The following is a 22377-nucleotide window of genomic DNA, read 5'->3' as shown; positions in this document are numbered from 1 at the left end:
TAACCTCACATCGGTGGTGGGGAAGATGCTGGAGCTATTTTCTAAAAGAGGAAATAGCGGCACATTTGGATAGCAGTAACAGGATCAGTCCAAGTCGGCATGGATTTACGAAAGGGAAATCATGCTTGACTAATCTTTTGGAATGTTTTGACACGGTACTGACACGGATATAAAATTGGTTGGCAGACAGGAAACAAAGAGTAGGGATTAACGGGTCCTTTTCAGAATGGCAGGCAGTGGGGTACCGCAAGGCTCGGTGCTGAGACCGCAGCTATAGACAATATACATTCATGATTTAGATGAAGGGATTAAGAGTAACATTAGCAAATTTGCAGATGACACAAAGCTGGGTGGCAGTGTGAACTGTGAGGAGGATACTATGAGGATGCAGGGTGACTTGGACAGCTTGAGTGAGTGGGCAGATGCATGGCAGATGCAGTTTAATGTGGATAAATGTGAGGTTATCCACTTTGGTGGCAAGAACAGGAAGGCAGATTATTATCCAAATGGTGTCATGTTAGGAAAAGGGGAAATACAATGTGATCTGGGTGTCCTTGTTCATCAGTCACTGAAAGTAAGCATGCAGGTACAGCAGGTAGTGAAGACAGCTAATGGCATGTTGGCCATCATAACAAGAGGAGATGAGTGTAGGAGCAAAGAGGTCCTTCTACAGTTGTACAGGACCCTAGTGAGACCACACCTGGAGTATTGTGTGCAGTTTTGGTCTCCAAATTTGAGGATGGACATTCTTGCTATTGAGGGAGTGCAGCGTAGGTTAACAAGGGATGGCGGGACTGTCATATGTTGAAAGAATGGAGCAACTGGGCTCGTGTACACTGGAATTTAGAAGGATGAGAGGAGATCATTGAACATATAAGATTTTTAAGGGATAGGACACGCTGGAGGTAGGAAACGTGTTCCCAATGTTGGGGGAGTCCAGAACCAGGGGCCACAGTTTAAGAATAAGGGGTAGGCCATTTAGAACGGATTTGAGGAAAAACGTTTTCTCCCAGAGAGTTGGCAATCTGTGGAATTCTTTGCCTCAGAAGGCAGTGGAGGCCAATTCTCTGGATGCTTTCAAGAGAGAGTTAGATAGAGCTCTTAAAGATAGTGGAGTCCAGGGATATGGGGAGAAGGCAGGAACGGGGTACAGATTGTGGATGATCAGCCATGATCACAGTGAATGGTGGTGCTGGCTTGAAAGGCCGAATGGCCCACTGCACCTATTGTCTATTGTCTATTTACTTAATTATTTTCCGAATCTTACTGTTTAATCAGCTTCCATTATTCTTTCAAACAATGTCATGTGACATATGTGTTTTTAATTATTTGTTCTTTTAGCAGCTGTTTAAAATTGTTCCATCTGGTTACTGGTCTCATAATTGGAAGCAGTTTCTTTTTTGCTCTCTAAACCTCCATTAAATCTCCTCTTAGGCTTCTCCGTTCTAAGAACAGTGCTAGCTTTGCCCTTTCCTCCATCTAATGGAAGTAATCCTTCCAAATAATCTCTTCTGCACCTTCAAAATAATACTAAAAAATGTGCATAAACCTTGTAAAATACATTTGCCTGGTTTGTTCTTGCAAATTAACTATATGGAGCAAATGTCAAGGTGCTGCAATGCACAATATCTTAGCTCAACAATGCCACAAAACCACAGGGAAACCAAAATAAATCTGCCCAATATACCAATCTATTATTAAGAGTAGATACGCAATCTGAATGGATATTAGCCGATTTTTGAGCTTAGGACAGCCATAATATTCAACTGGTTTTATCGTCCTGCACAAAATATTTGCCTAACCCTTGTACACAATGATGTCCATTTTTTCTACAAGAACTCTTTAAAATGCCACCAAATCTTTCTGGATACAAAATCACCCCCAAAATGAACACAATTGAAAAGTTAAATATCCGAGTAAGCACATTCCCTTGAAAAATCTATGATGAGACTTTCACAGAAACATATTGGAGATTTAGGGCAAGTCTCCGATTCCAGCTAACAAAGACCTTACGAAATCAAGAAGCCTGCTTTGAAGCAATAATTTGCAGATGAGCACGTGATGCTCAATTATGGTACCACATTGACACTTTAAGTGGACTTATTTCCCTGTTGCTATACATTTGTGAAGTTTGTAAAGTTTTGTGACAACATAGTGCTAGAGCAGTACTTGATTATATTTGATGTAACTTCGCCAGTTAATTGTGCAATGTTAAACCACTATAAGGAGCATTTCATAAATACATGAGTTTTCCCTTTCAATACTGTTTGAATATTAAAGTGATTTTAGCATAGTGTTGTCATAAAATTTTACAAACTTCAATTTATAGCAACAGGACATTGCACTTAAAGTGTCAATGTGGTACCATAATTGAGCATCACGTGCACATCTGCAAATTATTGCTTCAAAGCTTCATGATTTCATAATGTTCATGTTAGCTGGAAGCATCACAAGTATAAATTGACAAGTTCAATAAGCCTTTTTATTTCATAAAAATGTGACCCAAATAGTTTCAACCTTACCTACTACCTCCAGTTGCATTTTTCTTCCCTTCCAGTGTATTCAAATGCTGCTCAAGTGCTTCCAGAAGACTGCTCGGAGCCTAAAAATGTGACAATACAATACAGCTGTATGTTTGTTGGTAATTCACCAGCCAACTTTAAAAAGCATTCAATTAAACACACAAATTTCCTTCCACAAACACTTGCAAGGAAAACAACAACATGCTACAATTGTGCTTTTATAGTCCTTATAAAAGCAACAAGACAACTTTCACATTATCTAGTCATGGACATTTTTCAGCAGAACACAGAGGTGTTGATTAGTTCTCTCAAAATATCCTAGAATTAAAAAAAGGTAAAAATTCACATTTTACAGAGCATCTCATTTAAGTTCTTGTTTTCTTTAAAAATGAAAAAAACAAGTTAACATACTCAAGCATAAACACCATGCACAACATTCTTCTGGAACCAATTTCTCATGAATTTGTTTTTGTCAGCATACTTTCAATGAACCAAACATTAAATAGATTTATAGCAACAGCATTTGACAAATGTGCGAGCATTCTATTCACAAGGCATTAATTATGAGTGCATTTTCTAGGCTGGAAAAAATGATTTTGATTTTGATATCGTAAATAGGCCAAATGGTTTTTTGATTCTGCTCTAAAATTAAGATCAACATTAATCCTCAACCTTAATTCTACTTAACAGCCAAATCATACTTCTTTCCATATTTAAAATTCCTTGCACATCCAATAACCTTTTGATTTTGATCCAAGCTTAAAATCCTATGAGGTATAATTCATAAGATTCAAAGCAGAATTAGGAAATTTCATCTTACTAAAAGGTGGTCAACTTCTTGTGTCCCTAAATAACTTGGTAACACATGGCATCAGGACAATAACATCTCCCTCAATGTCAGCAAGATAAATGAGCAAGTTATCAACTTCAGGAAACATGATGAAGTATATGCCCCAATCAGCATCAATGATGCCAAAGTAAAAATGGTAGAGCGCTTCAAGTTCCGTAATGTTAATATTTAGTGATGGTCTGTAATGGACAAGCCACATTGATGGGACAGCCAAGGTGGCACAATGCCTCTACTTCCTGAGGAGACTCAAAAAATGTGGCACGTCTCAAATGACTCTTTCAAACTTCTGCTGATGCACCATAGAAAGCATAGCATGAGGGTTGCATAACAACTTGGTTTGAGAACAGCTCTGCCAAGACTTCAAGAAATTGCAGAGAGTAATAGATGTAGAGCAGACCTCCCAGCATTGACTCAATTGATACTTCAGGCTGCCTCTGAAAAGCAGCCAGTAAAATCAAAGATATGTCCCCCTCCCAGTCATTCCTTCTCCTCCCTGACCCCGCCCAGCAGAAGGCACAGAAGCTTGGGTCGATTCCTGGGAAAAGACCCACAGACCCTTCAGGTCGATTCCTGGGAAAAGGGTCCCGACCCAAAATGTTATCAATCCGTGCTGAGATTACTGAGTTACTCCAGCATTGTCTTTTTTTGTAAACTGCCATATGCTGTTCCTTGTTTCTACATCTCTCTCTTGACATAATACTGCCTTACCTACTAGGTATTTTCAACACTAATTAGTCACAGACTAAATGTTTTAATGAGGCCTTCTCTCATTATCATATTACGTGTACTTTCCATACACAAGAATCACCTCATCCCAATAACCTATTTTATACAACTATTCTGTTCTGCCTCTGGGGCAAATATGTCCTTCTGCACATATGGAGCACAAGTATTCCAAATCTGTATTCAAAACTCTGTTCAACCGCAACAATATTTCCGTCTCCAATTGTAATCCCCTTGTAAAAAAAATAAGACAACATACTATTTATGGGCCAATCGCAAATTTTCTTTTCAAAAGGCAGTGAACCTGACATGCTTTTAGAGCATCTTCTGCTTCATTGATCCTTTGACCCTTTGCAGTCACATCCTAACTGCAAATCAAATGAGAATTTACAAGCCATTAATATTTTTAGGACTCCTGAGCATTTTAAAATAAGATTGTTGATGTTACACTGGCTATTTAAAGAACAAAAGGACAGAAACAGCCATTTAAAGAGAGAAATTAAATCCAGAAATTATGCTTGGCAAACTGAAGATGGAGAAGCAGAAAAGGTTGATACTATGGGCTATTTCTTTTTTTGCTATCCTTTTTCACAGCAGTGGTCAATGGAGTGAGAAAATTGTTGGCAGAACTTCAATCTTCTTCCTAATACTCATATGCTTCAGATCAAGATGAAAACACTGCCGGACATCATGCTTTTGTTTGAAATCAGTATCAAATCTCAATTATTGAGCCTACGGCAACCCACATGGAAAAATAATTCCAACGATTTACTGTTATAACAATGAACTGCAGATGCTGGTTTATACCAAAGACAGATACAAAATGCTGGAGTAACTCAGCGAGTCAGGAAGAAGGGTCCTGAACCAAAAAGTCACTTATCCATGTTCTCCAGAGATGTTGCCCGACTTGCTGAGTTACTCCAGCATTTTGCATCTTTCGACAGATTAACTACTCCCTTGAATGAAAAAACTCAATTTAGACTTAAATGATTTAAGATTTATTCTGAGCTGCATCATTAGTTTTACACTCCAGCAAAGGGATACATCCTTGCTGTGTTTACTCTGTAAAGTCTTGATAATTTTGTACATTTCAAGGTCATCTTGCATTTGTCCAGACTGTAGTAAAAAAAGAGCCGGCTGACTCAGTCTCACATGGTAGTCTATCCTCCCATGATCTAGACTGCTGAATCATTGCTACACACCCATAATTGCAAGTGCATCTTTTTTTAAAGGACACCAGAATTATATGCAATACTCCTCTATCAATATCCTACATCATTGATCCCTGACCAATTTGATGTAGAAAAATGTTGGTTTTCAGGAATTCCATATCCAGCTAAGGTCATCTTTAACTAAATATACATTCTAATCATTATCTTTTTTGATGTGATTAGAGCAGCAGGCAGGATTCCTTAAGTTATACTGCTCAACGATAATTCATTATTAAATGGTAAAAATGTACTTCATCACCTCGCAGTTTCACAAAACTTACTAGTCCCAAGTTTAATCACAGATGCTTCAAGCAAAAAAAATGACTGTGGTTAGGCATATCAGCTGTCATATTGGGTTTTAAAAAAATGAAAACACATTTTTTAACATTATTCAGATGCCGATCTGAATAAGGCCAGCATTTATTGCCTATCCCCAACTGCCCTTGAACCTAAAGGTTTGTCAGCCATCGCAGTCAACTACTGATATGGTTGAAGTTATTTATAGGTCAGACCAAGTGAGAATGGCAATTTCCTGGACATCACTGAACCATTTGGCTTTTACAATCATCCAGTAGTTTGGGGGTAATTATTCCTAACAATTTGTTCATATTTCCATTCAGCTTTCAGATTAACATCCAAATGTAACATTTTGTAGCTGCCAGGATTGTTCATCCATATTTCTTTATATTATTAGTCAAGTAATGTAGCAGAATACAGGAACAGGCGTTTCGGCCCACGATGTCCACATGAATAGTGAAGCCAAGCTAAAATAATCCCATCTGCTGGCAAATGGTCTGCATTCGTTGCCTGTTCCTGTGTCTGTCAAAAAGCCTTTTAAATGTTGCTCTTGTATCCTCTTCTACCACATATCCTGGCAGCATATTCCAGGCATCTACCATTCTATTAAAAAACACCAAGACTTTCCCTCTCTCACCTTAAACCTAGGATCTCCAGTATTTGACATTTCCACTCTGGGAAAATAAAGCTGCCTATCTACCTAACTGTACCGACACACCATTTTATGTACATCTATCTATCTATCTATCAATCACATCACCCATCGGTTTCTGACGAACCAGACAAAACAATCCGTTTGTCAAACCTCTCCTTATACGCAATATTCTCTAATCTAGGCCACATCCTGGTGACCCTATTTTGCACTCACCAAAACCTCTACATCCTTTCTGAAGTGGCGACCAGAACTACACACACTACTCCTAATGTAGCCTGACCAAATTTTTTTATGCAGTTGCAACACAACTTACCATTTGTAATGCCCAATGACTTGACCAATGAAAGCAAGCGTCCTGTATGCCTTCCTTGTAGTCTTTCTACTCGTGCTGACATTTTCAAGGAGTATGGGCTTGTGTCCCATGCTCATTCTGTGCATAAATGCTCCCAAGGTTCCTGCTATTTACTGCCTTGCCACATAAACAATATGTACAGCCCAGCCCTTAAGCCTTTTGGTCACTTCATCAAAATTAAATTTACATGTGATTTCCCATGCAGAAAGTCTCTGTAAATGCAGATGGATCTTGGCTCAGAAACGTCTCCAATAATTTTTCCACCACTCCGGGCTTGTCCTTGTAGCCCTTCTTAAATAAAGGTGCAGTATTAGCTACCCTCCTGTCTTCCAGTCCCTCTGCAAAACCCAAGCAATTTCTTCCCTTGCTTACCACAACTTCCTTGAATACACTTGGTCAAGCCCCATGGATTTATCCACCTTTATGCACCTCTAGATAGTCAACACCTCCTTTGTCATAATATCGATAGCAGAACTCTTTTGGGCTAAGCTGCCAGCAGACTTCGGAAATAAATAAACTGCTTTTACACAAAAAACAAAAAATATATAGCAGCCAAAACAGATTAAGCAGAATTTGTAGATAAAATTGTTTTATCTGGAGTGCAGAGGCTGAGGAGAGACCGGATAGAAGTATTATAAAATTATGAGGTATAGATAGTTTGGACAGTGAGAATCTTTTTTGCTAGGCCGAAATGTCAAAGACCAGAGGATATAGATGTATGGTGATGGGCAAAATGTGAAGAAAATATACAGGCAAGTACTTTTTTTTCAAAAACACACAGGATGGCAAGTAAAACCCCAGCATTCTGCCTTTCATCCCATCATCATAGATCTAAAATAAATAAAATGTAGAATTACTTAAATCAGGTAGTATCTTTGGACGACATTTAGGTTCATGGCCTTTAAAATTATCTTCAAACACTTTCATACCCAATCTGCTGAGTCACACATGCCAACAAATTGAAGTGTTAGCCGATTTGTCTCTCCACAGATCCTACCCAAGCTAAACATTTACAGCATTTACAGATTTCTCTCAAGATTTTCAGCAATTGCTGCAGTTTGCTTTACCAAACATCTCCCGTCATATAATGGTCATATTCCCCTTACTTTTGTACTTGGCTCAAATATCAGCAACATTTCCCAGTTCTGTTGGAAGTTTACTGGTATGAAGCATTCCTCATTGCTTAACTTAAACCTCTAACAACGTCTGTTAAAATCAATATTAATGCATTTAACCGTTGGTTTTGAATTATCCACTCTAAATGAAATTGGTATCTATACCATGATAAATAAAGATCCAGGTGTAGACCATATACTTTTAATTGCAAATTGGATACCTCATTTTAGAATTCTCGGTTGAATGTTTCTCACAGAAAAACCTAGATTGTGAAGAGACCAATTCCCCCCTCCCCCCCTCACACTTTTGGAAAGGTACAATTTAAATGATTTGCAGTGACTAGTAAACTGAAACACCAGTATCAGTTATTTACCAGATGCTCCTAACATAATCAACTTGAATTTTGAAAGGAATATCTGCACAAGATTGGCTACCGATTCTAAATATTCTTGGTATTGAAGTAAACAATTCACCAGTTTAATCCTGTAAACTTAGATAATATTAATAGAAAGGCCAGCACACCAGAGGTATAGTAGATAACATATGGAGGGTTACCGGATTATCAATGGTACAATCTTTTAATGGTGCATTTTCAGTGTCAGAATTTTTAAGGTCAGCAAGAATTCTCCGATGTATTACCTGCATTTTCAAAGAGTTTATTATTATAAAAAATGTACAATCTTACACATTTATCTCAATTACCACTGTTGATAGTCAGGCTGCGGTCAAGATTAATCACGTTTAAAAACAAACAAACAAATATTTCATAATAATGGGAAATCCAAGAAACTGTCAGTCTTCAATTAATATTACCATCAAGTTAACATAGCAGCATTGAGCCTTTCTATAAAAATGTAAATATATTTATCCAATGCATTTCAAGTTCAACTGTACTTAAATTATTTGTTTATACACAAAAACTACAGAAATACTATTTCAGTCAAAACAAAGTCATCAATTAAATTTTATGAATACAATGAAATTTACCATGGCAAACCAAATAAATGCCCCTCCTGCAATGCCTTTGAGGTGAAATTTATACTGATTTAACATCCACAGCAGTAATATTTAGCTGGATAGGAACTCAAAAACGAACCATGTAACATATGCCAATTGGACCAACATAGTTGATTGTTGGCATTTATAAAAAAAGTCCAAGTCTTGAGGGGTCACTGAATACTGAGAGCAAGTGATAGTGTTTATTTACTTAACAAAACCAAATTTAAAATTGGTTGATGCATCAATGAGACTGGCAATTTTAAGCTCTAGCCCAAATGGCTCAATATTACACCAAATGGTATATTTAGTTCAGTAATCCATTTCTAAACATTTTAATCTCAAAACCGTCCCGTTCATTTGGCACATCATTCCATAATCATGCAATAAATTACAAAACTCGCGGTTACAGTTAACAAGGACAAATCTAAACCAAGCAAATGTGCTATCAAAGTTAATAAGCATTCTACATTTCTTTATGTATCAAAACAATTAACATTTGATATTGGTTTAACACGATTTATTGCCCATTTCAATCGGATCGTGGGAATTGTATGCAGTTCATAAGCATAAACACATTAGTTGTAGAACTCGAAGTCTTAAAATCAGTACAATTATTGAAGATTTACTTGATTACAATCATACTTTCTCAAATACCAAGAGCAAGATTCAAGGAGACTTTAATATTATTGGAAGTTTCTAAAATTAAGCAGCAATTTTGATCCAGAATCAATTTATATAGATGTCAATTTTGCAAGATTACCCACAATATGCATGAAGAACTGAAACATGGAATACAATTTCTGAAATTGTAAAGACATTCAATTTCATTTCTTGAAGTTTTCAGACACTTGCTTTGGGATTTTATAATACAAACTGATTTATAGTTGATGCACAATTCATTAAAGAACTGTCACGCTGCAGGGAAAACATTTCTGAATGAGGGTATCTCCAAGCCTGCCACATTTCTGTAATTTCCTGACTAAAACATATTGTCTACATTGCAGCTTATGCGCATGAAGAAGTAGACATATTTAATGCGCTGGTTGTCCTATTTTTCCACAGTTGTATTATTGCTGCAAAATACTGTGTTGATTCTACAAGAAACGGAAATGTTATATACAACAGAAGTCACATTTTAAGGACCTTTTTCTTAATGTGCAATTAACAGCAAATCCTGAAAAAAATATTTGTATTGGGATTTATGTTGTTCCTTTGATGCCAATAAAACCCTTGAAACCACAAAGCATTTTTGTGTTCTCCATCTTGGAAAACATTAGTATCTTAAAATCAGATGCAAGAGAAGGAGAGTGTCTACTATAACCGCTTGTAAATTCCAGTTCTATTCTTCAAGGTTAAAGTACAAAGCCTCTTTGGGTGATCGGAAGTCTGCACGTCATCCCACATCACAAGAAACACTGGTAAATGGTTAAAAAAAAAACTTCCCCCACCCCCATAATAAACATTTGTTCACAGGATGTGGCATGTATGATTCATTCCTACCTCCAATAGTTTGCCTAGCTACTTCACAGGAGAACTAATCAGCCAAATGGGTGTATCTGGAGGCATACACTAATCACACCTGGTACGGAAAGCAGAACTTCCTCCATGAAGGACAGTAATGAGCCAGATGAGTTCTAAGGTCACCATTAGCGATAGTAGTAGTCATTCATTCCAAAATTATTTGCTTAAATTTTCCTGATACCATGGTGGGATTGAAATTCACATCTCCAGGTAAAATTGACACATACATTATGCCATTTTAAGACATCATGAGTTCCCAGCAGAGCCAGACAATGAACAGATGTTCAATTAAGGTATGAAGCCAATCTTGCTAGATTAGTATATATTTATGTTAGGATTTATGAAAATTGTTCTATCTAGAATGAAAAGGAAAATAACCTACCTGAGAAAGATCAGGAATGTCACCTTTATCAATACCTACTTGCTGTAAAGGAAACAAAAATAGATTAGTGTGTCATGACTTCAATGAATAACACTGCAAAATTTCTAAGCACAATTTTTATTCAGAACATATAGCAGTAGAGCACAGGAACAGGTCCTACAGCCCACAACATCTGTGTCGAACAGGCACAAGGCAAACTCTTATCTGCCTGCACACAATCCATATCCCACCATTCCCTGCATAAATGAAAAAATGAAATGCAACTGTCTTATTTGCCTCTACCATCACCCCAGCATGGCAGTTCCAAGCAACTACCGCACTCTTTTAAAAATTACTTGCCCAGAACATCCCCTTTAATCTTTGACTCTCTCACATAAAGCTATTCTTTCTGGTATTTGATATTTCATTCCTGGGATAAAGATTTTTACTGTCTACCCTATCTACATCTCTCATAATTGTATTTCCATCAATCAGATCTCCCCTCAACCTCCAACATTCAAGAGTTTGTCCAACCTCTCCCTGCAGCCAATACACCCTAATCCAGGCATTATTTAGATAAGCCTCTTCTGTACCCTTTCCAAAGCCTCCACATCCTTCTGTATTGGGCCAACCAAAATTGCACTCAAAATTCCAAATGCAGCCTAACCAAAGTCCTATAAAGCTGCAACATGACTTCTTGTGTCGTACTCAATACCCTGACCAATGAAGACAAGCATATCATATGCCTTCTTTACCACCATTTACTTGTATTGCTACTTTCAGGGAGTTTTTGATTTCGACGTCAAGATCCCTTTGTACATCAATGTTGTTAAAGGTCTCGCCATTAATTGTATATTTTCCTCTACATATGACCTCCCAAAGGTCAACACCTCACACTTGCTGAGATTGAACTTCATTTGTAATTTCTCCGTCCCTTTCGGCAGCCAATCTATATGCAGCTGTACACTTTAACAGCTCTACTCACAGACTGCGACTCCTGCAATCTTGGTGTCATCTGCAAACTTAGTAACCAACCCATCAACATTTAAGTCCAGGTCAATTATATAAATCGCACAAACCGAAGACCCAGCACGGATCCCAGTGGAACTTCACTGGTCACAGACCTCCAATCTGAATATTATCCTTCCACTACAACCCTCTCTCGTCTTTGCCAGTTATGAATCCATACTGAATCCCATGCATTTTCGTCTTTTTGATCAGTATTTTTAATCAAATGCATTACTAAAATCCACAGACAAAATCCGCCGTCCTACCCTTATCGATCACCTTCGTCACCTCCAAAAAAACTCAATCAAGTTAGTAAGACATGACCTGCCATATACAAAGCCATGCTGACTATCCCTAATTATCCATTATTTTCCAAATGGAAGGAAATACAATCCCAAAGAATCCTCTTCATCCTTTGTGATGTATTGAAAATAAAATAATCACAGTTGTTCATTGTTTCCTTCGGAATTAGAGTAGCTGTGGGTCTTGCACGGGTCACCTTTACAATTAGTGAAGCACAGTGAGGGGTTAGAAGCACATGGTAAATGAACAAAGGGGGAAAGTAATTCAGATTACAGAATTTGAAAGGATTCAAATTCCAAGAAATATAGACAGGTTTTCCTATGTTCTAAATATAAGCAGTGCCATCATAACAGTTCCCACAATATACATCCTCTGCAATGGAGAAACCAAGCATAGATTGGTTGATCATTTTAACACCTCTTGGTCCACAAGGATCAGTTGCGACTGTCCAATTGCACTAGAATCTGCTTGTTCTAATGGTTCAAAGTTTGAGGAATGGCATCTCATCTTCAATTTAGGCACATTGTTAACTTTTAAGACTCAATATCAATTGAATTAATTACGATTGCACGCACACCACCTTTGGAACTGATGTGCTACAATGGTGAGAACTATATTCTGAACTGTATTTTTCCCTTTGCTCTATGTATTCTACTCGAGTTTGACTTTATTGTATTTATGCATGATATATCTGATCTGTTTGGAGAGTACGTAAATCAAAGCTTTTCACTGTATGTTAGTCCACAAAACAATAATATACCTAAACCTTTGTCACTGGGAGACTGGAGTTGGAAGCATAGCTGAACACAATAGTTTGCAGTGGAATAGAATAAAGGACAATACTTTAGAGTACATGGGCTCAATTACATGCCCTGCTGCCAACCACCACAAGCTCTGCAAGTTCATCTCCACCCTCGACTTTATAGGATGCTTCCATGATTATTTGTGCCATAGCTGTCGAAAATCCCACAAATATCATGATCAGAGTAACTTCACCACCTACTCTTTTGAACTACAAGTCGTAGGTTTTTGGATCTAAACTTTCAAGTATCTGTTCACCCGTTTCTCTTCCCAATATCAAACTACAACAGAAGTCGTGCACAATATATCCAGTCATAAAATTGTAACCACAAGGTGTTGATTCAAAGTATTAAACTTGCTCTGCAATGGTCTAAACAAGACATGGTACAAGCACAGAATTGGAATTGAGAACTGAAGCTAGCACTTTAAGTGCACATAGCACAACACCCAGCATTTGTTGCAAAACAGACATGGCTAATAAAGTACTTTTATGATTATGATTTGACGCCATGGGATTATGAACATAGTTCATGCTTGTGCTGTAACATAGAAAGAAATTAAGGTCAGAATAGAAAAACCTCACAGATATTAGGACAGGTAAAAGTTATGTTGTTTCTCGTATGCCGACCAATTTAAAAAGAAAATCAGTAGTCAGAAAACTTTATAGAAAGTTAAAGATGCTCCAAAAGTCTATGACTGTCATTAATGTTAATTACTTACTTCAGCAACTTTAAGAAATTCTGAAACTCTTGTCATTCTAGTGAGGAATTTTTTGTAAATGTCTAGTGCTTCTTTACAGTGTCCTTTCTTCATTTCAAAGTATTTTTCTAAAAATCAAGAACAAATCACAAAAATATTAAATACTATAAAGTATGACATCATCTCATAAATAGCATCCAAAGATTCAGTCACACAATGCTGCACAAATAGACAGCAAGAATTTGGTGTCATCTTGAATGCTAAATTGTAATTTTATGTGAATTTGGTTCTTAGGTTCCAACTATTCGTGTCATTTTGGGAAAAGACTATGGAATCTTTTTGGCCAAAATCAGCCAAAGTGTGGGGCAAGAACATTGAGATCCTGCAATTTCTCCTGCCTTCATAATTTAGAAGAATACTTAGAAAATTCATGATTGTATATCTGGAATTATATTTGAACTTGAAATCCTTCACCTTAGAAACAATTACTTCAGCATATTAATTACAGTATCTGTTGACAAAGAAATACTGATCATTGCAAGATTAAACGTAAGAATGGACCTATTTTACAGAATCTTAATTCTCGGGAACATTAAGGCTTTGGACACAAAATTAAACTCTAGAATAAAAAAAGACTTTTTGCATATCTGCTTGTTCAAAACTTCAAACAGAATATCTTGTTCCCAGGTGATACAGTAGATTACTTTTTGAAAATTCATGAGAATACACAAGGAAGAGTGATCAAACTGAAGCAACTATGCTGTAGGTCATCACAAGGATAATTAACACTGCAGTAAGATGGTTTATGATAACGTCTACTCACCTAACAAATTAATGATTCCATCATTGTAACATGCAAATAATTTGATTAGATCTTTGAAAAGTAGTAAGAAACCAGCATTTATTACTCCATTTGACAATTCACCAGGGCTCACCTGTAATATAATATTAAAACATTTAACAGTGTGGTTGAAGAGTTTTTAATGTGTGTTTGGTCAGTTCCTAGCAAATTCAAACACAGAATATGATGTATGCACTGTCTCCATGCAGATTACAGAAAGGTCATGACAAAACCCAAAGTTACCAATTAGAGAATATAGTGTATTTCACATGCATTATCAAAGTATCTATGTTACATAAAGGCAACATTTATTAATCACCGACTATTCAAAACTATGTCCACAGATAAGAAATCCAGGAGGTGGAAATATATAGTGCTGGAATTGTTCAACAGTTCAGGTAGCACTTGGAGAGGAACAGACTTCACGCTATAAATCGTTGAAACATAAGAACTTCTTTCTCCACAGTTACTGTGTGTTTCTAATATTTTAATTTATTTCAAATTTCAAACATCTTTTCATGTTTTGCTGGTGGAAATTTTAAATAAAATAGATTTCAATTTGTGCATTTGTCTCTTTATGATGTGAATCTTTCCTTTCACATCTGAACAAACAGGATCAATTTCCAAGATTTTCCAAGTCCTGACAATACCCTTGTAATTCAACTGGAGAAGGTGCAGAAGAAATTTGCATCCTTCTATAAAATGATGACCATAAATTTAATTGGTAGTCAAGTTGTGGTCTAAATAATGTTCCACTGGCATAACCTGCCTGTTTTCATCTTCTATGTCTTGGCTAATATTGCCAATCATCCTGTATGCCTTGAATCATCTTACTCCCTGTCTTACTTTAAGAATCTGTGAACATCCTCTATATCACTTTATATTCTCCTATTTGTTCAGGTATTTCTTTGCCTCATTTCCCCAACACAAATGCAATATCTTATTCCTCCAGATTGAATTCCATTTGCCACTTACTGCTCATGTAATCACACTATCGTGCAGTCTAAACCTTCCTCATCTCTATAAATTACACTACCAATGTTCACATTTTTAACTGTCTAATCCATTAATATAGAGGTTGTTCCCAGGTGAACTGTTCATAACCCAAACAATTTGCAAGTTGGAAATGCAGCCACAAATCAAGTTCCCATATGGCAATTAAAATGAGGAAACAAGGAACTGCAGATGCTGGTTTACAAATAAAGATAACGTGCTGAGCATGCGAGACAGGATCTCTGGAGAACATGGATAAGTAACGTTCCGAGTGGGACATTTCTTTAGACTGATTGGAAAAGGGGAGGAAAGAAAGCTGGAAGAGAGGAGGGGCAGGGCAAAGCCTGGCAGGTAATGGGTGGACACCGTTGACTGGGGGATAGGGGGTTGATAGGCAGATGGTTGGACAAAGACCAGAGGGGGAGGAGGGTGGGTTGTTGTTATCTAAAATTGGATAATTCAAAGCTCATACTGTTGGGTTGCAAGCTACCCAAGCAGAATATAAGGTGTTGATCCATTAGTTTGCATGTGACCTCACTGGCAATGGAGGCAGCCTTGGACAGAAAGTACCCAAAATTGGAGAATTCAATGTTCATAGCATTGGGTTGCATAACTGAGCCAACTTCATTGCCAGAGTGAAACTTCACCTATCCATGTTCTCCAGAGATACTGCCTGACCTGCTGAGTTACTCCAGCACTTTGTCTTTTTTCACCATACAGCAATTGATGTCTGCAGACCTGCACCAACTGGAACATCTATCTAGGCCAGTTCCCAAATACTAATTTGATTGTACGTACAGAACATAGGCTAGGCTTTCATAAACTGGCGAAAATCTATGCACTGCATCTGCATGGGACCGAACATGAAGCCCTTTGGAAACTCAACTGGCAACAATCATCTAAATCTCAAAAACATCATTACTTTGTGCCGTGAAACAAATTTGCCACTTTTGGATCCCATGGGCCATATTACAAAATAGGTATGAGTTTTGTCTTAAATATTTTGCCATCTGCAACCTTGTCCGAAGCTGTGCTAAAATGCAATGAAGATGGTCGGGTTTTCTTGAGATCATCATTGCTTCCATGCGCAAAATGAATGGCACTTACCACTTATCAGTACAATTGTCAAGCTCATTCTGCATGCAAGCTTTTCACTCTTCATTCACTGAGAAATGGCAAATGGACCCAAACATTATAATCATTAAACAGCTTCAATTTCTAACCTGATAAAAGATGGGTCATTTCCTGAAGCAAGGTGGACAGCACACTTTGAAACTGTGTAGCACGTGTATTGCAAATAAACCAGCCAGCTGGGAGAGTGCAAATGTGTTCATACAAGGTTTGCACATCCACTGCTCCCATATCAAGTGCTTTCAAAATAAAGTTTTACTTTAAAAATTGAAACATTAAAGTCAACAATGAAATTGCCGTATATTGGGGACAATATTAAACTCCATTCTTTCAAGGAGAGCAATGTGGCTTGCATGATGATATAGCGTTGTACCACAAAGATGCAAAATGTAAATGTATGGGAAGACAGAAATGATAGGTATTGTGAACAAACATGCAAGTATACAGAATGGAAAGACCATGGATTTCTACAAACACAAAATGCCCATGCATCAGCAAAATGTTTAATGTATACAATCACATGCATAATAATTTTTAAATGTGCAGACAGATATAAGTCGATGCTCATTCATCACAGCAATTAATTGGTCAGTTCCAGCAATGACTCACAAAATATGCCGTCATGCTGTCGAACTACTCACATCGAACTCCAGCAATGCATCCAACTGCCCTTGCAGTATTGGCATGCCTTTCAACAATTTTTCTGGAGCCATAGTTCGCATTGCACCATCAGCCCTGTTTAAAGAAACAACACGAGAGCTAAATACATTTATTTTCCTTGCATTTAGCTACTTACATCAAATTCCAACAAAGCATCCAGATGTCCTTGAAATATCTGCATGCTTTTCAACAATTTATCTGATGGCATAGTTCTCATGACACCATCGGCCCTGAAACAGAAATCACAGTTTTGGACACTACTTCTGACTGCTGCAGTTGTCCAATTTGACCTTGTATCATCTGTACATAAAGTACAAGGTAAGATATGTATGATAAGATGTTTTACCAAATTTTTCTTGGGGCTGTTCAAATTAGAGATGAAAGATAAACCCAAGGAAACACTACTGGGGCAAATGGCACCCACGATATAATTTTGATTATTTTTCACCTGGTCACATGTTGTTAAGAGAGTTTAAAATTAAAGCAACACAAACAACATTTGGAGGAATATTTATGACAGGTTTTTTGGATATTGATGACCCTTTTAGATATCCTTTGGGTGAAAAATCTAACATCTTAAAAGAAAAGAAGACAGAGCTACCACAAGCAATTATCAAAATGATTTATGACTTTGCTATTGAATTATGTGAATCCATAAACCTAACTTAAGTAAAGGAAATAAAAAAAAAATCAATTCATCCTTTCATTAATGGAGTTGTTCAGGAACAATTCATTGTTTTTTTCAGTTGAGTTTATTGTCACATGTACCGATGTACAGAGAAAAGCTTTTTATGGCATGCTAACCAGTCAGCAAAAAGACAATACATGATTACAATCAATCCATTTACAATGTATAAATACATGATAAGGGGATAACATTTAGCACAAGGTTTTAAATATGGAGATTTGAGGGCTCAAATTGAGTATAGCATAGAATAGTACAGTACACGAACAGGCACTTCGTTCACTATGTCTTTGCCAAACATGATGCCAGGCTAACTAACCTCGCCTGCAAAATGGTCTAACCCTGCTATGTCTGTTGTTAAGGAAATAATTTGCTTCCATTTACCATTTCCTCCTTCAATAATTTCAAATACATCAGTCACAGTGCTCTATAATTTGAGTTGTGGAGCCCCAAAATTCTGTCACCTATTACATTTTGTCTTGTATCAATCTTATTTAAACATGTGCTATACAGAAATAAAAAGTTTAAAAACAGTAAGGTTACAACACGAGTAAACACATTCTAAGAACAGTGCTTTATCTGTTATCTAGGTAAATTTTTAGTCAACAAGTAATCTTTTTTCTTCCATCATATCCCATATTTATGGATGTGGCTACATTCAATTAAATTTGTTTCATTTCTCATATTCATCTCCAACCACATTTTTAAAGTAACTTTTACCTTGACGACATTAATCTGCATCCTGTCACAGACATTCGCTCAGTCTCAACAATTTAAAAACAGCTCGCCTTCTCACTTTTCCAGTTTTGACCAAGGGTCTTTGAACTGAAAGCAAAACTGTTTTTCTCCCCATCGATGCGGCCCAACTTGTCCAGCATTTTGAGCATTTTGTCATCCAGTGCCTATAGTTTTGTCATCCAGTACCTATAGTTCTCCAGTACCTTGGATGGCACAGAGGAGCAATGGTCTGAGGACTGTCTGCATCTGGCCCAGTTTTGACAGACCATCAAAATTCAATGGTGTTTCTCATCAACTCCTGCGGACTTTGATGGAAAATACTACCCGTTTATGTTCGGATGTACAGCTCTCAGGCCCAGAGATTTCTCTACTATAACTAGTTCAATAGCCAATGATAAAAACCTCCTCTAAACAGAAGCTAATTCATAACTAACCATTCAAGTATATATCAGGCTCACTCTATTTTGCTCTTATCAATCATTTCAAAAATATTTTAGGATATGGCTTTAAATTAAACCAAAAATTACTCAAATTATTAAATCTGTGAGTACACAGTATAATGTTTCAATCAAGTACTGAATTGCTGCAAATTTTTCACAAAAATCTAAGAAAATAACTGAAAAATTGAGAAGACGTTTGTTGGATACATATGGTGTAATTGACATTAAAAAATTCAAACTTACCCTTTCTTCACTCTTGCAAAGTCAAATGCCATCTGTCTATAGGAATATGCCTTTTCATTTAAATATCTGCTGTATCGCCTAATAAATGTAGACATATCATAACCTGCAAGAATTAAAGAATATTTTTGAACAATATATACAAAATTCCAGTACTTTCTGCTTCGTTAATTACATCCACGTTGAATTTACAGATAAATATATCCAAATCTGAAAACTTATCCTGCAGAATACGTTGTTTAAATAACTGGTAGTAGTTCTGTTTTAATCCATATTTCCATATTGGCGCATTTATTCTGCAGTTTCATGAGCTTCATTCTTAGCTTCAAAGCCAAGAGGCCATGCAAAAACATGCTTGCCTGTTAGTGCTTCAAATAACCACGTGTACATTAGAAATCTTGCAGACAATGATCAGTAGATCACATTTTCCATCCCCCAAGTAACAGTGCCATGGTTTTTGACAAATGTCAGCACCTTCTGACATTTCCATCTCTAGCATGTACCAATTACCACTGCTATCTCCTTGAAATATTTCCAATTAATCCCAGTGGACATATTCAAGTTTAACATTCATCAACTCATACAAAAAGGAACATCAAATATATTTAATTTCAAACTCAAATATGGTCTGGTACAAAATGTTTAATGAATCCAAAGAGAATTTGAGGCAATTCTGGTGATATGGGGATAGCATCCATGCATCTTTCTTCCAACATGTTAATTTTAAGAGCCCAAACATTACAACGGCTCTCCCTCACCTTGCAATCCAAATTGCTCAAATTAGGCAAGAAGTAAATATAGCTCTACAAGCACATCCCGATAACTTGCATGTTCAAGGCAAAATATTGCTTTTTATTTATTCTCCCCCAACACGCACAACCAAAGCATTAAACATTAACTACGTAGAGCAAGTACATTTCAACTTTACTCTTAAAACTTAAGGTGGTGCTATGTATAGATCAACTGTATAAATTTGATATTGCGTACACCATGTCAGAACTATGTCTGCAGCTCTTTTTTAATTACATCATATTTAGGAAAGAGTATTTTATGGTGCTTAATTAGATAAAACATACCAAGTAAGTAAACTCAAGTGGTATGCTCAAGTTTCAAGTCTGGATCGAAACAGGATGAATAGACCTGCATTAAAGTACTAAAGATATGATGTTTGAACTGATAAAATATATACAAGAACAAAGATCTTGTAAAGAGGCAGACAACACTGACCTACAAGAACAGATCTGAAGGTCTCACTTAAAAGTTAGCTATAATAGTCTCAAAATAACTCATAGGCAACATTTTTTTTGCATCACTTTGAATTTTCTTTTGTTTATTAGTCATTTGCTGCTTTAACATTCAGTGTTCTTTCATCCGCACAGTTTACCAGTTCGAGCCAACCATTTAATTGAGGTGTTTGAATATTTATCTACACAAATTCCAGAAACCTACAGCCACCAAGACCTAGCTTTGGCTCTAAATCCATGAGACACGCATGTTATTTCAATTTGACATTGATTTTGACCATTAAGTAACTTGCAAAATGACCATTTTTGTGGTAGGCAAGTTGTGGATACAGACAGGAACCAAATATTAAATAGTTACTGTGACTATACAAAGTTGCAGTTAAGTAATCTATGTATTCCACATCAGCAAAATAGTAAATATCACCACCATGCTGACGAAAACAGCGACAGCAGATTTGTTGAAATATTCAGTATCAACCAAACTCGACATCTGTCACTGATATTCTGGGCCTCAAGTCAACAAGCATCATAAAATACCTGATATACACAAATGTCTAGCTCGTCAATTCAGTACTGACGAGTCAATTTCCTGAGGAAGTAAAAGATCAGAATATTTGATACCAGGATGTGTCGAGATTTTTTTGATAACTCTAAATTGTCCACCTTATAGACTGGCCAGAGATGCAGGACACAATTAAAAGCACTTTTTGGAGAGTATTGTTTTACTCTTCCAAAAATCATTTCATAAATTTCTTGCAAAAAGCTATCTTTCACTTTCTCCACAGATGTTAACTGACCTGCTAGTTCCAGTATTTTGTTTTCATTTCAGATTTCCAGGTTAGAGTTTTTAGCCTTTAATTACACATGCTTGAGATAACGGGGACAAGTGAAAACCCATAGGTCATTAAAACAAACAGATGGCTAAACAATTGTCTGTTTGAGAAGCAATGGAGTGGGTGGAAAGTCAAGTGGCAACTAAGCTAAATAGTTCCTGTTTTGAAGTGCGACAAGTGCATCTGCAGCATAAATACACATTTATGAACCATTTTGTACTGAATACGTGGCAAGAACATTAGTGAACCCACATCTCATACCCAAATAAGATATATCATAGACAATAGACAATAGGTGCAGGAGTAGGCCATTTGGCCCTTAGAGCGAGCACCGCCATTCAATGTGATCATGGCTGATCATCCACGATCAGTACCCCATTCCTGCCTTCTCCCCATATCCCCCCGACTCTGCTATTTTTAAGAGCCTTATCTAGCTCTCTTTTGAAAGTATACAAAGAACCAGCCTCCTTTGCCCTCTGAGGCAGAGAATTCCACAGACTCACAACTCTGTGTGAAAAAGTGTTTCCACATCTCCGTTCCAAATGGCTTACCCCTTATTCTTAAACTGTAACCCCGGGTTCTGGACTCCCCTAACATCGGTAACATGTTTCCTGCCTCTAGCTTGTCCAAACCTTTAATAATCTTATATGTTTCAATAAGATCCACTTTCATCCTTCTAAATTCTAGAGTATACAAGCCCAGCTGCTCCATTCTCTCAGCATATGACAGTCCCGCCATTCCGGGAATTAACTTTGTGAACCTACGCTACACTCCCTCAATAGCAATAAAGTCCTTCCTCAAATTTGGAGACCAAGGAGATCTTTACGAGATGTGAACTCTTCTCTCATTTCAGGAATTACAGTCGAAATACCACCTGAAAGGTAATCAATATTTTAGATATCTTCAAATTCGAGACTATCTGAAAACATATACCCAAGACTATCAAACTTTGCTACCAGATATAATAGACGAATGTATGAATAGAAATTCAGAGTCAAACAACTTAACATCATATTTGTATAATACCTTTCTAAATATAGAAATCCCATCATCAGAAGCAATTGGAAGAGACTGGGAAGAGGAACTAGGCCTAAAAATTCTAAGACATATGGGAAGAAAACCTTTTATATATACACTATTGTTCGATTAACGTT

At 36.9% G+C, this 22377-nt stretch overlaps 1 protein-coding gene across 14 annotated transcripts in view; it reads right to left on the bottom strand.

Annotated features, from left to right (window-relative positions):
- Positions 1–22377, bottom strand: part of snap91a (synaptosome associated protein 91a) — a 140430-nt gene that overhangs the window by 76957 nt on the left and 41096 nt on the right. For 10 of the 14 annotated variants that reach the window (XM_055635888.1, XM_055635886.1, XM_055635887.1 and 7 more), the window contains exons 4-10: positions 19150–19252; positions 17025–17118; positions 14242–14353; positions 13440–13546; positions 10629–10670; positions 8282–8365; positions 2523–2602 (exon numbers count right to left, since the gene is read on the bottom strand). In XM_055635888.1, the coding sequence (XP_055491863.1) occupies positions 2523–2602; positions 8282–8365; positions 10629–10670; positions 13440–13546; positions 14242–14353; positions 17025–17118; positions 19150–19252 (622 nt within the window). The remainder of the gene's footprint in view (positions 1–2522; positions 2603–8281; positions 8366–10628; positions 10671–13439; positions 13547–14241; positions 14354–17024; positions 17119–19149; positions 19253–22377) is intronic. The other 4 variants (XM_055635897.1, XM_055635889.1, XM_055635898.1 and 1 more) reach the window with 1 other exon arrangement.

This window comes from Leucoraja erinacea, chromosome 5, assembly GCF_028641065.1.
Source record: "Leucoraja erinacea ecotype New England chromosome 5, Leri_hhj_1, whole genome shotgun sequence".
Lineage (NCBI taxonomy): Eukaryota > Metazoa > Chordata > Chondrichthyes > Rajiformes > Rajidae > Leucoraja > Leucoraja erinaceus.
The sequence above is the reverse complement of the archived record's forward strand: the minus strand, read 5'-3'. Positions and strand labels throughout refer to the sequence as shown.